This window comes from Pyrgilauda ruficollis, unplaced genomic scaffold (genome assembly GCF_017590135.1).
Source record: "Pyrgilauda ruficollis isolate IOZ18807 unplaced genomic scaffold, ASM1759013v1 scaffold55, whole genome shotgun sequence".
Classification (NCBI taxonomy): Eukaryota; Metazoa; Chordata; class Aves; order Passeriformes; family Passeridae; genus Pyrgilauda; species Pyrgilauda ruficollis.
The window spans coordinates 6,956,196-6,970,835 of NW_024527155.1; the positions used below are offsets into that span (position 1 = coordinate 6,956,196).

The 14,640-nt window shown below is 41.6% G+C and overlaps 1 protein-coding gene across 1 annotated transcript in view; it reads right to left on the reverse strand.

The window, feature by feature from the left end:
• MUC2 (mucin 2, oligomeric mucus/gel-forming) overlaps positions 1-14,640 on the reverse strand; it is a 55,030-nt gene that overhangs the window by 23,279 nt on the left and 17,111 nt on the right. The window contains exons 23-35 of the mRNA XM_041481117.1: positions 13,920-14,159; positions 12,547-12,703; positions 11,338-11,466; positions 9,235-9,382; positions 8,504-8,547; positions 7,737-7,937; positions 7,366-7,395; positions 6,549-6,995; positions 5,782-5,958; positions 4,506-4,673; positions 2,708-3,331; positions 1,932-2,072; positions 575-793 (exon numbers count right to left, since the gene is read on the reverse strand). Of these exons, the coding sequence (XP_041337051.1) occupies positions 575-793; positions 1,932-2,072; positions 2,708-3,331; positions 4,506-4,673; positions 5,782-5,958; positions 6,549-6,995; positions 7,366-7,395; positions 7,737-7,937; positions 8,504-8,547; positions 9,235-9,382; positions 11,338-11,466; positions 12,547-12,703; positions 13,920-14,159 (2,725 nt within the window). The remainder of the gene's footprint in view (positions 1-574; positions 794-1,931; positions 2,073-2,707; positions 3,332-4,505; positions 4,674-5,781; positions 5,959-6,548; positions 6,996-7,365; positions 7,396-7,736; positions 7,938-8,503; positions 8,548-9,234; positions 9,383-11,337; positions 11,467-12,546; positions 12,704-13,919; positions 14,160-14,640) is intronic.

A 14,640-nucleotide genomic window follows, 5' to 3' on the forward strand; every position in this document is an offset into this window, starting at 1 on the left:
CTTCCCTGGGCACTAGTGAATCTCATGAAAGGCCACAGTTCACAACAAGGGGCAGTCTGCAGAGAGAAATTGTTCCCAAATGTCTCGCAGGGGAATCCTTCATTCCAACACCTATTACAACTGACAACTGTTAGCACTGAGAAGGCGAAGGGGAAAAAACTTGGCACAGCTGTGCCCAAACAGAACTTGATACGCCACTGCCAGTAGACCAAGCCCTACTTCAATTGAACTCCATGGATCCAGTCGTTCCATTCTGGCCAGCAGAAGGATGGCCCAAAACCAGCCAAAGCAACATTTCTCATCAGTTTAACATCTCTCTAAGCTGGGCACCAGCATGCTCTACCTCCTTAGAGCCTTGTTGAGTCAGGTAAGCCAAGACCTTCTTCCCGTGACCCCTATATTCTTGTTCCTTATGAAAAAGCCAGCCCAGAACACCAGGTTAGGAACAGCCCATTTCCTGGAATACCTGGGAATTATACCCATCCCCGATTCCATACAGGGGCAGAAAGGTGATTAGGGACCTTCAATACTCCAATAGCAGGGAAACGTGTGAGAGCACAAAATGTAGAAGTACCTGGAGTTGGTGTGGTGGTGGTGTATGTTGGTGTGGGCGTGGATGTGCTTGGAGCAGTTGAGGTGGGTGTTGGAGGTCGAGTAATGGTTGTCGTGCTCGGGGTGCTGATGCTGGTGGTGCTGCTGGGGGGCATCGTGGTGCTGGCAGTGGTGGTGGGAGTCTCCGGTGACGTGGAAGTGGTTGTCGATTTTGGTGTGCTTGGTGGGGATGGAGTTGGGGCTGTTAGAAAGAGCAGGGACAGAGAAAACAGACAAAGGCACAAAGGCATCAGTGAGACTCAATGCCAACTCAACAGAAGCTGCACATCAGGCAGTGGCCACAGACCTAGACAGATCAGCCCACCCTTAGAACAACAAAGGTCCCCAGAATCAGTCATCCTGCTCTGGCCCCTGAAAGCAGAATCCTTGACATGCATGCACACAGAGGGTGATGGCCCTCCTCTCCTAGGTAGGAGACTGGGAATAGTGCTGGAAGGTGCTTCTTACAAAGTCAGAATGACCTACCAATAGGTAAGAAATGAGGAGCAGTAATGCTTCTGAACTTGCTGGAGCTTTCTAGCTCTGCCTCATTACCTGAACACCTCACTAAACACGGGAGTAAGACCTGAGATGGGAACGTGTGGTGAGGGAAGGAAGCATGCACAGGGATATCTTGCTGCCTGTTTGTCCTGTGATTTTCCAGTATCAGCCTGATAAAGGGCTCCCCAGTGTACTAGTGGATCTGATCAGCCAAAGACCACAGTTCACAGCAAAGGGTAGTATGTAGACTGAAACTGTTCCCAAAATCCTGCCAAAAGAATCCTTCCTTCTTACACCTAGAGTAGCTGAACACCATTAACAGTACAAGGGTAAAGGAGGAGTAGAAAGGTGGGAAACTATACACAGCTGTGCCCAAATAGAGCCTGAAATGCAAGCGCCACAAGACCAAGTCCCACTCCAATTGCACTCCATGGGTCTAGTGACTACATTCTGGCCAGCTGAAGGATTAGGACCAACAGAGGTAAAAGCAAGGTTTCCATTACTTCAGAATCTGTACAAGATGAGGCACCAGGATGAAATACCTCCTGGGAGCACTGCTGAGTCAGGGAAGTCAAAACCTACTCCCCAAGACCCCTAAATAATTGCTCCTCCTGAAACAGCCAGACCAAGAGACCTGCTTTGGGCACATGACATTTCCTAAGACATCCAGAAGTTACACCCATTCCCAATGCCATCCAGAGCCACAAATGGAGGTTCTCTCAGACCTTCAGTACTCCCAGGACAAGGTCAGAAATTACAGAAGAACCAGATCATTATTTGTTGGTTGTGTTGTTAGATACAGAGGAATTTGGTGGGAATTACGACTGCTGGGAACATACTTTCAGGAGTTGAGATGGTGGTTGATGATCCAGTAACCGTTGTTGTTGTTGTTGTTGTTGTGCTTGGAGGGCTGGTGGTGATGGTGGGAGTCTCCGGTGACGTGGAAGTGGTTGTCGATTTTGGTGTGGATGGAGTTGGGGCTGTTAGAAAGAGCAGGGACAGAGAAAACAGACAAAGGCACAAAGGCATCAGTGAGACTCAATGCCAACTCAACAGAAGCTGCACATCAGGCAGTGGCCACAGACCTAGACAGATCAGCCCACCCTTAGAACAACAAAGGTCCCCAGAACCAGTCCTCCCTTTCCGGCCATAGAAAGCAGAATCCTTGACATGCATGCACACACAGGATGGGTCACAGCCCTCCTTGCCTTGTGAAGACACTGGGAATAGTGCTGGAAGGTACTTCTCACAAAATCAGAGGGATCTACCTATAAGCAAGAGAGGAGGAGCAGTAATGCTTTTCATCTACTGGGGGCTTTCTATCTCTGCCTCATTACCTGAACACCTCATTAACTCATGAAGTAAGAGCTGAGACAGGAATAGGTGTTCAAGGATGGATGTATGCACAAGAGGATCAAGATCACCACCGCAGAGGAGGACATAGAGCCCTGTATTCTTGCTCCTTACGAAACAACCAGCCCAAGGGCCACCTCTGGGCAAAGGCCATTTCAGGAGATATGCAACAATTAGCCCAATCTCAGATCCCAGAGAGAGGCACAAATGGAGGTGCTCACAGACCTTCAGTTCCCCACAGCAAGGAAACACATGAGTGCACAGATCAGAGAAGTACCTGAAGTTGACGTGGTGGTGGTGGTGTATGTTGGTGTGGGCGTGGATGTGCTTGAAGTAGTTGAAATGGGTGTTGTTGAGACAGGAGGAGCTGTGGTTGTCTGTGAGGTGCTGCCACTAGTGGTGGTGCTGCTGGGGGGCACCGTGGTGGTGGTGGTGGTGGTGGTGGTAGGGCTGGGAGTCTCCACTGCTGTTGACGTTGGAGCGGTGGTTGATATTGGAGGGGACACACTGCTTGTTGTGGGGGAAGATGTCGAAGTTGTGGTGCTCGTGGTGCTTGGAGTTGGAAGACACTCTGGTTTGTTGGGGGTGCAGCAGACACTGATCTCGTAGTTGAGGCAGACTGGCATTGGTATTATACCTCCTATCTGCTGATCTTTATTGTTGCAGATGAGCCCTACATTAACGTTACATTCCACTTTCTGCCCTAAATCTGCAATGGAATAGCTAGGGAATTTCTCTGCTCGGCATGAAATATTCTCAACTTTCGCACACTCCCAGGAGGGGTATTTCTTCAAAATGTTCTCAAAGGTTTCGTAGTCACCACCATTCCTGTCAGAACCATCTGGATAGCTCACATCGATCCAGTCCGTCCAGATGCACTCACACGCTGAGAGGAGACAACAAGACGGACAGTTAGAAACAGACAGAAGAGAGACAACAATACAGGGCACCAGCAGCACACACAGGTGGTGCTCTGGGCATCCCCAGGCAGTGCCCCTCAGGCTGCTACTGCACTAGCCAACATGGGCATAAGAAAGCTCAGTGGTGTGGCCAGGTCTCTCCTTCTTGGCCCTAAAAACCACTCCTGGCCCGCGTCAGGACACAGGCAACGCATGAGTTACGTGTGTGTGCCCCACAGCTGGGGCACACTGCTTTGTATGGACACTCGTCTGCAAAAAAACATGCACATAAGACCCATACAGGAGGCAGAGTGGGTCTAAGCAGAGACTCCTGCCACTCTCTCAGCTTCTTGGGCCATGCACATCACCTCAGTATCTCATGGAGAAACCAACCACTGGGAAGGCACCTGATGACAGGGAAAGCAGGCACAGGACACAGGTTGCTGACAAAACCTCAGCTGCTTCCCAGCAGTGCTTCCCAGTGCTTCCCAGCACCACACAGATTGCCACAGACAAGCACCAACGGGAACGCTGGTAGAATCCAGCCGCCCAGAGCTTGTGTCTGTCAGAAGTGGCAATCTGAGCTCTGAAACCAATCCTCAAACTCTGCCAGCAAAAGCCGTGGAAGCATCGTACAGCCCAAACAGCTGGTAAATAGCAGCAATGGCCACAGAAACAAAACAGGAGAGAAAGGAAAGTAGGTCTGCACAGCTGTGCCCAAACAGAGCCTGAAATGCCACGGCCACGAACTTCACCCCCACTCCAGCTGCACACCTTGGGTCCAGTGACTACATTCTGGACAGCTGAAGGACAAAGTCCAATAGCAGCAAAAGCAACATTCCCATCACTTCAGTATCTGGGCACATGTGTGAAATACCTCCATGGAGCACTGTTGAGTCAGGGAAGACAAGACCTTCTCCCAAGGTCCCCTAAATCTTTCCTCCTTTTAAACAGCCAGAACAAGGGTCAGGTTTAGCCACAGGTTGCCCAGAAATTACACCCATCCCTGATCCCTTCCAGAGCCACATATGGAGGTGCTCATGGATCTTCACTACTCCCATAGCAAGGCCAGAAATTACAACAGAGCCAGAGAATTATTTGTTGGTACTGCAGCTGGAGGCACAGGGCTTTGGGCGGGAATTATTTGGTTTTGGAACATACGTGCAGGAGTTCTGATGGTTGTTGTAGTAGTTGTTGTTGTTGTTGTTGGTGTTCTGGTGGTGGTGGTGCTGGTGCCGGTAGTGGTGGTGGTCGTGGTGCTGCTGAGAGTCTCCGCTGATGTGGAAGTGCTTGTCAATTCCGATGTAGGGGATGCTGTGCTCGGTGTGACTGTTGGAAACAGCAGGGACAGAGAAAACAGACAAAGGCACAAAGGCATCAGTGGGACTCAGTGTGAACTGAACAGAAGCTGTGCATGAAGCAGCTGCCCCAGACATAGAGGAGTCAGCGCACCGTTAGCTGAGCAGAGATCCCTAGCACCAACCCTTCCATTCTTGCCCCAGAGAGAAAAATCCTTGAAATCCATGCACATAAGTGGTGATGGCCCTTCTTTCCTAGCTAGGAGACTGGGGATGTTGCTGGAAGGTGCTTCTCACCAAATCAGAGAGACCTACCAAGAGGTAAGTGATGAGGAGCTGTAATGCCTTTTATGTCGCTGGCACTTTCTATCTCTGACTCACTACCTGAACACCTCACAAATCCTTGCAGCATTCACCTTTGTGGTGAATTCATTGTCAGAGATGAAGGTGGGAAGAGGAGTAAGTTCATGCCTGACTGTCACAAAATTTCCTTCTGGTGGTATGTCAGCCTGATGAAGGGCTTCCCAGAGTTCTAGAGTCATCAGTTATCTACAGCTTCCCAGAGTTGCAGATGTCATCAGCAAAAGGCTACAGTTCACAAGAAGTGGCATTTTTTAGTGTAAAACTGTTTCCAAAAGTCTCCCAGTGTAATCCTTGTTTCTAAGATCTAGAACCATTTTCATGCACTTGTACTGACATGCCAAATAAGGAGAAGAAAGGGAAGAAAGTCTGCCCAGCTGTTCCTAGAATGAGAGTGTTGCAGAATAAAGCCCCACTCCAATACCCCTCCATGTGTGGGTCCAGTGCCTATGTTCTGGCCAGCTGAAGGACAAGGTCCAACAGCAGGAAAATCAAGAATTTCCATCAGTTCAGCACCTGTCTAAGCTGGGCACCAGCATGAAATTTTACCTCGGAGTCTTTTGAATCAGGGAAGCCAAGACCTTCACCCTAGGATCCCTAAATCCTTGTTCTTCTTAACCAGCTGGCCAAAAGGCCACCTTTGACCACAGGGCACTTGAGGGGATGAACAGTAATTCCTCCAATCTGCAATCCCATGGAGACACACTAAAGGAGGGGCCAAGGCACCTTCATTTCTCCCATAGCAAAGGAACACATCAGAGAACAGTCCAGAGAAGTACCTGGAGTTGGTGTGGTGGTGGTGTATGTTGGTGTTGGTGAGGATGTGCTTGAAGTAGTTGAGGTGGGTGTTGGTGATCCAATGGTGGTTGTTGTCGGGGTGCTGGTAGTGGTGGGAGTCTCCGGCGTGGAGGGAGTGGTTGTCGATTTTGGTGTGCTTGGTGTGGGTGGAGATGGGGCTGTTAGACAGAGCAGGGACAGAGAAAACAGACAAAGGTACAGAGGCATGAGTGGGACTGAAGAGGAAGTGAACAGAAGCTGTGCATGAGGCAGTGGCCACAGAGCTAGAGAGGTCAGCTCACCCTTAGCACTGCAAAGTCCCTAGCACCAGCCCTCCCTTTCTGTCCCCAGAAAGCAGAATCCTTGACATTCATGCACAGAGAGGGTCATGACCCTCTTTTCCTAGTGAAGATATTAGGCATAATGCTGGAAAGTGCTTCTCATAAAATCAGCAAGACAATGTCAGCCTGAAGAAGGAAGCCTGTGCAGTCCACCCAGATAATGCCTCTAGCAACAGGAGTTTGAAGCATGGCCTACTCTTTTCTCACACAGCAGGTCCTTTTGGGAATATTCTCTCCAGCAGAAACTTAAAAGTCGAAACTCTCCTAAGTAAGGCTTCCTTGCAGACCAACATTTTCTATGATTGTGACCTGCCTTCAGTAGCCAATAGCCCTATATTTCTCCAAAGGCAAAGATCATGGAGTATTTTTCAGTTAAATATCTGGAGATGTTGAAGTTAACAGGGTGAGGACTGATGGTGTATACTCACGTGTTGTGGAATGGACGTGTATGGGTGTGGTGGTAATTTCTGTTGTAGTCCTGGTTGTAGTGGTGCTGCCTATTGTTGTCTTGGTGGTGGTTGCAGTTGAAGCTATAGTAGGTGTAACTGTAGGCCCACAAGGAACTTCCTGCCACTCACAACAGTTTACCCTGATTTCATAATTATAGCAGAGTGGCCACATAGTTACATCTTGCTCATCATTTTTACAGATTAGCCCATATTTAACATTACACTCTACTTTCTGACCAAGTTCTTCTAAGCTCACATCAGGTTTATCCTTAGCCCTGCATTCAATTTTTTCAGGAGCTGTACATATTTTGTTTCCATGTTTTCTTATTTCATCGTATGTTTCATAGTCACCACCACCTTCTTCAGGTTTACTAACATCAAACCACTCAGTCCAATCACAGATTAGTTCTGTGACTACGCATGGAGCTGCAAGAAAAGACAGAGGTTTCAGTCTTTGGAGAGAACATCCTGAGAAGATGCATTTTTTATTTTCTTCCATTAAGGACTAGAGGACTGCATTGCAATTTGTAATCTTTCCAAAGAAAACAGTTCTAAAATCAGTTCTTTATTACTCAGTCTTTGAAGCGGAAGTTGTGCATCAAAATAAAATCACCAAGCTGAAGCCTTTAAAGGTCCTTCTTCTCTCTATACTAATGGCACTTTTGAAATTATTTTTTAAAAATTATTCATTTTTGTTTAAAATATATTTTTTTCTGTATTGATTGTCTTTAATTTACTCTTCCTTTAAATATTCCTTTGACATTTTTAACAACATTGTTTTGTATTTATAACTTACTTGTAGTGACTGGGCGGCTTGCAGTGGAAACTGAAATACAACAAAAAGAGATTATCATTTCAAAAGAAATATAATAGTATTTTTTTTGCTGACACTCCTAACATTATTTCTCCTATCCCATTAGGATATTGAAAATCTAACAATTTTTTTTCAAAAATAGGAAGACACCCTATACATTTATACTTACAATTTTTTTCACGAGAAGTAAATCAACTCAAAATGCTAAAAGTCTTTCTTAGTGTGGTGTGATAAAACAATCCATAAATATTGCTCTGTGTCAACTACAATCCCAGATAATTGTACATTCTATATTTAAAATATTTTCCTTAAAGAAAACAATTTTTTAGATCTCATCTGTATTGATGATTTACCTGCGGTGGTGGTGGTAAGAGTACTGTGAGGGGAGGAGGTTGAGATGGTTGTAGGTGAAGATGTTGGACAAGGATAGACTTCACCAGGAACTACAGAGCCATTTGCTGCACAAATGTATGTTATACATATGTCGCCGTCCTGTACGTGTCCCACAGTAGCACCCTCTTCATAACTCGTTCCATTGATGACACAAGGACACCCTGCAAGAAAGAGCTTTACTGTGCAATTTTTCTACCACCATGTAAGAGGCAGAGGCAAAATACTTATGGACAAGAGAGCATTTACATGAGTCATGCATGTTTTTCAGACCTGTACCTGGAGCTTAGATCTACTATATTGTGCAAATTTATCTTTACATTGAAAGCAATGTTAGAACATATTTAATCAACTCCTGAATAAAATGCCTGGTGGTACAACTTAGAAAGCAGGTTTTAAAATGTTCTAAGAGAAGTAATAATTGAAATTTACTACCTGAACACTTTTATATTAATAACTACATGTTCAGGAAGTGCAAACTCATAATGAAATCCATTAGTTTGGATATGGGACATGGGGAGAAAGACTGAAAGGGCATGAGAAAAAGGTTTAACCAGGAGTACTAACAGCAAGGTTCAACAAAAGTGCTGCCAAATTTTCTTTAGTCACAACTTTGACTGCACTGGAAAGAATTATTCTAAATCAATACTAAGCCTTTGTAAAGTCAGACAGAGCAGTTCTGTGCATTTTCTTTTCTTTTTGTTTCCAGAAGAACCCAAACGTTATTTACCTGGGACTGGTTTACACTCTATGGATCCTGATGGGACACAGACACTAAAAGAAAAATTTTCAAAAATTAAAATGTTGCTGATGTTTTATGACACCTGTTAGCAGAGTGAAGAGCACAGAAACATAGATATTTGTCACTTGATCTTCATTCACACTACTAGATATTTTTCTGGGTATATTTTCTAGTATTGCTTACCATTTTTCTTTCAAAGTCACCACTTGCAGTTTAATTGCAAGTTGCAATACTGCAATAACAACTGTTTTGCAGAGTGAACTTTCAGCTAAATCAGATTATTTTCTGGTCACCATGTGGAGCCAGAGGTGTAAGTGCTGTCATTGCTAACACTCTAAGCATGAACAGTTAGGACTCAACTATCTCTTTCAGGGCAAGAGTATTGCAGACTACAGTTTTAAGTGAGAATGCAAGGCAGAGCAGCCCCTCTCTTCCCAAAGAGCAGTGAGAATTGAAAGGTTGTTTTAGAAGTTCATTGAGGTTTCATTATATAATTGATGACAGTTGACAGGTATAATTAATTAATTTGCTGATACACTTATTATAATAACACTACCAACCTGAAATCTGGCTTATTAAGGGTTTGGAAAATTATGAAATGCAAGAATATACCAGCTCTTCAGCTGAAGCTGCATCTCTGTTTGAGGCCCAGTAAAGTAAATTAAGGACTCTGTATACACTAATTATTTTGTGAATTACTGCAAATAATTTTTATATACCATATTGTACAGTTTTCTTTTGTAACTTCTTGCCCAGGGAGTACATGGGTTCCATCCTCGAGGTAACATCCACATTGATCTTCAGTCACACATTGCTTTGTCTCTTCATTATAAATAGGCTTGTCCTTAGGGCATCTGGGGTAGCAACCTATTGATGACAGGTAGAACAGAATAAAGATGAAGAAAAAGTACAAAAAGTTAACTCAGTGATATGTTAACTTCTGAAGGTAAACTATTCTCACTGAATCAAGCATAGTGAAAAAAATCTAAAACTTCCCATTCAAATCAAACTGCGGACAATTAGTCCTTCCAAAAGACTTCAACAGTTCTCATTGATAATACTGGTGTGAGGAGGATTAAATAAGTTTTTTTATGAACACTAGTGAAGTTTCTTTCTCTTAGTTCAATACCTTGGAGAAACCCCTAATTCATTAATTTCTATGGGCAACTAGTAATTTTAAGACAAAGAAACACCCCAATTTTTGTATAGATCACTTTATCAATAATACTTTTGTGCAGAATATGGAAGCAGATTCACTAACAAAGAGGTTTTTCACTACATTTCTTGGAATATTAGGCCTTGTTTATATGCCTAGAACACACCAGGTATCTCTACCTCAAACAGATAATTTATCTGTGTTTTTCTTTACCCACAGGTACTGATCCAAACTTCACTGCAAGGGATTAATTGACTGTCAATTGTCATTCCATTTTTTATGTAAATCTACTTAAAAATATTATTCTGTTGTTATTATTATTGTATCTCCTTCCTCCAAATAACCTCTTATTAAGTCCAATTATTAATGACATGAAGTTCTGTTTTTACTGTACTGGAGTTCTAAATAGCCTTTAAACTGAAGCACCATGTAATTAACTGGTACTTAAAAGTCACTTTACACTGCCAGACTGTGTGCCAGACTGTGACTTAAGATGTCATAACAAAAATAGGTGTGTTCTATATTACTATTGAAATTAAGCAACGAAAATAATTCAGAAATATAATTGGATATATAATAATCTGCCTTCTGACACTTCCCAAATCTTATCTATCTAATAATATAAGATAATTTATTTTAAAATTCAAAGGCTTGTTGGGTTTTTTAAAAATATTTTAGTTAGGGATTTTAGTTGATTTTTTAAGTAGGGTTTTTTGGCGTTTTTTTAGGGTTTGTTTGTTTGTTTGTTTGTTTGTTTGTTTTTTGTGGTGGTGGTGGTGTTTTTGGTTTTTTTTTTTGTTTTGCTTTGTTTGGTTTGGTTTGTTCTGTTTTGTTTCTCTTGAGTTTTGGTTTGTTTGATTTGTTTCTTTTAATTTTTTTACTAGCAGTTCAAAGAAAATTCAAACTCAAGGCATTTTGTGCCGATCCCTAAACTGGAGATAAGTGCTTCCAATACAGACCAAAAAGACTTTATGGCTAAAAATACAGCTTCTTTCTCCAGCTTTACCATGTGGTAAACCAGAAGATACTTGTAAAGTCTTTCACATTCTTGGATCATTGCAGTCCTTTTAATGTGAAGTTCCTGTTCCATTATTAACCACAAGGACTGTCGCCTACTAATATCTCATCTACAAAGGAAACAGAATCTCCAGTACAAATTCAATATAAAGCAGCATCAGTGTGTCTGCTATGAAAGATATTTTCCAGTGTAAAGGTAGTTGAATATTGCAGACTAATCTAGTAAAGGAAAGATGATCTGGTACATGAAAAATTATAAGGTTAAAAACACCCAACTATCAGTGACTTGATTCTTTGCCATATCAAAGATTTTCCTGCTTTTGAAATACTTTCGCATGGAATTCAAAATAACTATGATGTAATAATAAGGCTTGTTTCAGGATATTATTCATTATAATAATAATGCATGTTTCAGGATATTATCCAAGCAGAGAACTAGTTTTGTGGCTGACAGCAATGTAACTATCACCCATTGATGTTCATAAATAATAGATTACATTATAGGAAACACTTATCTAAGACTGGAGGCAAACTCAACATAGAAGATATAGGAATATCTCATCAAGTTGACTGACTAGTCCATAATTATTAAAAGACATCTGAAAAAAGTTATACAACACACAATATAAAATGGCAAGGAATTTATTACCTTCCAGTAGTGGTACTGTAAAGTTGGTGCTGACATTATTGATCATCCTGCAGGTTGTGATATTACTGCCACAAGGCTCGTAGTGCCAGTCACACTCATTGCGAGGGTTGTAGTAGTCACAGAATATCGCTGATGAGAAAAGAGAGAAGGTGATTAAATACTTGGTTGCCAGAATGCACTTCTGAGTAGGCATTTAAAGGTACAAACTACATTTGGCCAAATTCCTCTTGAGGTACAAGACCTGGACTTTCTGCTACTCTGCTTAAATTTAGGATACATCAAAATACTGGTGCTCAAGACTGAAATTTTAAATATTCAGGCCACTGGGTAACAATGCTTCAAATCATAAAGAACTATTTTTTAAAAATTATTTTAGTTTAAAATTAAAGATATATTTCTGAGAGTATTTTTTTCTTCAATAGCTACAAGCAAACTCCTAAATATTTTTCAGTTTCATACAAAATAGTTCCATCTTGCTGTATCACACAGGCTGAAAGTCCAAGAGGAAGCATATGAGCCATTATGAATACAACTTAAATTCAGCTTAGATGACTACAGACAGAGGAAGGAGCTTCTATTAACTTATATATCAAAGCTGAATTAAACTTACAATTTTTTGTTTCACTGGCTTCTTACACTTAAAAGCTCCAATTAGTCCAAATTCTGAATCTGAATGAATTTTCAAAATTAAAAAAAATATATATTTCTGCTACTTAAAATCTCAAAATTTTGATTTGAGCACTTTTTGGGTAATATTAATTTAAATACTATTTTACATTAATTTATGATGTATTGGTATGAGTAGCACCACTAATGGACACTGCTTAATATACATAACACTGATTAGGTTCAGTGCTAAAGCATGGGAGTTCTATATACTTTTTGGTAAAATCAAATTCTGAGTAATTTTAACAACTGAAAGAGGAAAGAGGAGAGAAGGGAAGAGAAGAGAAGAGAAGAGAAGAGAAGAGAAGAGAAGAGAAGAGAAGAGAAGAGAAGAGAAGAGAAGAGAAGAGAAGAGAAGAGGAGCCAGGCTGAACAGAAGACAGTTGAAATATACAAATTTACTAGCCTGTTTGTTCCCTGATATGCTGAGAAAAGGTTTCACCAAGCAGCCAGCATGACATTGCAGTGACAGTACTAATGATTTATTTGACTGGCTTTTTGACAGCAGCTAGAAAGAGACAGTTGTGTTTATCTGTTACTCACGGCAGATATCAGGAGTTCTCCAGAAAACACAGGCCTCAGCCTTGATGCACTCCTGGGCATACGCTGCAACTGCAGAGCAGAAGCACTCGCAGTCCCCACCGCTGTCACAGGAGCAGGCATCATGAACACAAGCCTCATAGTAAGGAAGTGGGTCCACCTGTCAGGGGTAAAAATGATGCTCCAATTCATCTGCAAATTAGTTTTCAAACAAATATGTTTGAGAGCTCTTGATATATGGGAATTGAACTAGGAAGGAATGAGACTGTGTCTAAGAGTTAGTTACCAAATCACAAACACTTACAGGCTTGAAGCTGCTCAATATGTTTTGGGGAATAATAGACTTAAAATAATATAGTTCCTTCATAAGTTGCTATGACTGAAAAAAACAGAGTCCCTAGCAGTGCTCATATTTTCTAATAGAGTTCCATTTTAGCGCTCCCAAAACCAAGCTGAATTGATGCCAGTGAAGTCTTATCTTCCAGCATGCTTTGCCAACCAAATGGTGAACAATGTCAGAAAGGCTGCATTCACAGCAAATACGAAGCATGCAATTTTGTGCCTATCAGTTTTTGGAGTTAATCCAATGACATGTTAAAAAAAACTTTTTTTAATTTTTTTTTTATTTGAGACTGCAAGAGGAGAAACTTAGACTGGATTTTTGCTGCTGAAGTAAACCACATGGAAATATATAACAAATTAATTAAATTAATAATTGTTTGTGACTTTTCCACTGTGACTTAAGAACAAATTGTTGTTCATATTACCATGCATCAGGAAAGAGATGGGAAATAAAGAGGAGTGCCCTCTGTGCACTGTACTCTGGAAACTGTGGGCTGGCAGTGTTTGCTGTGACAATTTGGAGGCACAGTACCAGCAGCTGTCTGTCTAAACAACATGATGTCAGTGGTGTCTAAAAAGATCCTTTTGTGGATTAAATACTACAAGAAGTAGTAGCCTCTTCAACAGCCACCTTTCATGTTTAATATGAATTTCCATCAGGAGATGGATCTGATGACTGTAAGGTCCTTCAGTACTTGTAATGCTGACTGTCTCTCAACAAGAGATGGTGCAACTGCAGCAAACATAACCTGTTCAGGATACATTTCTGAAGCTAACTTGCAGAGTAGTAGCAGTGAAACTGTAGTGATGAATATGGGTTTGTACAGCTGGGGCTGCCACCACCACTGACACAGTCCCATTGCCACAGAGACTCAGACTACTCTGACTAAGGCCACATGAAAGTTCTGACAAGACTTAATTGAAGATCAAGCTATTTAACCATCTCTTCATTCATTTCATTTCTGACAGTCTTTTTGGTTCTGCATTATCAGAAATGCACTGTGCTGTCCCATCACCTACTGTCTTCTACAAACCTTGGAGTGACAAATTTTGAAGACTTCACTCTGGATGATGCTGCATTCTTTCTCTGCCCAAGACTTCCGGTGTGGTTTCAGATCACAAGGCTTAATCTCTTCTGTGACATCTGGGCACATGGGAGATTGTTTCCAGGAATTTCCAAAATTCAGAGGATTATTGTCCTGCAGTCCACTCCTTGTTGTAAAGTCATTGTTTGCCTTGTCATCAAAGTTGCCACACAGACCACACACTTTGCCCTGGAAAAGAAAATTGAGTTTTTAAATATACCATGGAAATGAGAAACAGGCTCTGGCAAAGTAAGAGCAAAACACTGACATGAAAAATGACAGATGACTGTCTGTGTAAATGATGACTTTCTTCTTTACTGTCAAATCATTTGTACAGAAAATAAATTTTTATTTGTCTGTCTTCTGCAAATTACTCAGCTGCCATATCTTTCCTCCTTGAAATCCTTAATATCTAGTGTATTTCCGTATCTGTCTCCATATCCAACTTAAAACATTAAAGAATGCCCAAGCTTCTTACAGCTGAGAAGAATAAATTATTCTCCATTCTCAATTTAACATAACTCACCTGTTAATATAAGCCTGAGATAATTAATTTCTGCTCAAAGCTGTTTTTATTAAAAGTTTCTAACATAATGATCACCATTTCTTCATTCATGGAAAAGAAATGACAAGGACTCATTTTTCTTGAAAGAAAATGTATCAATCTGCC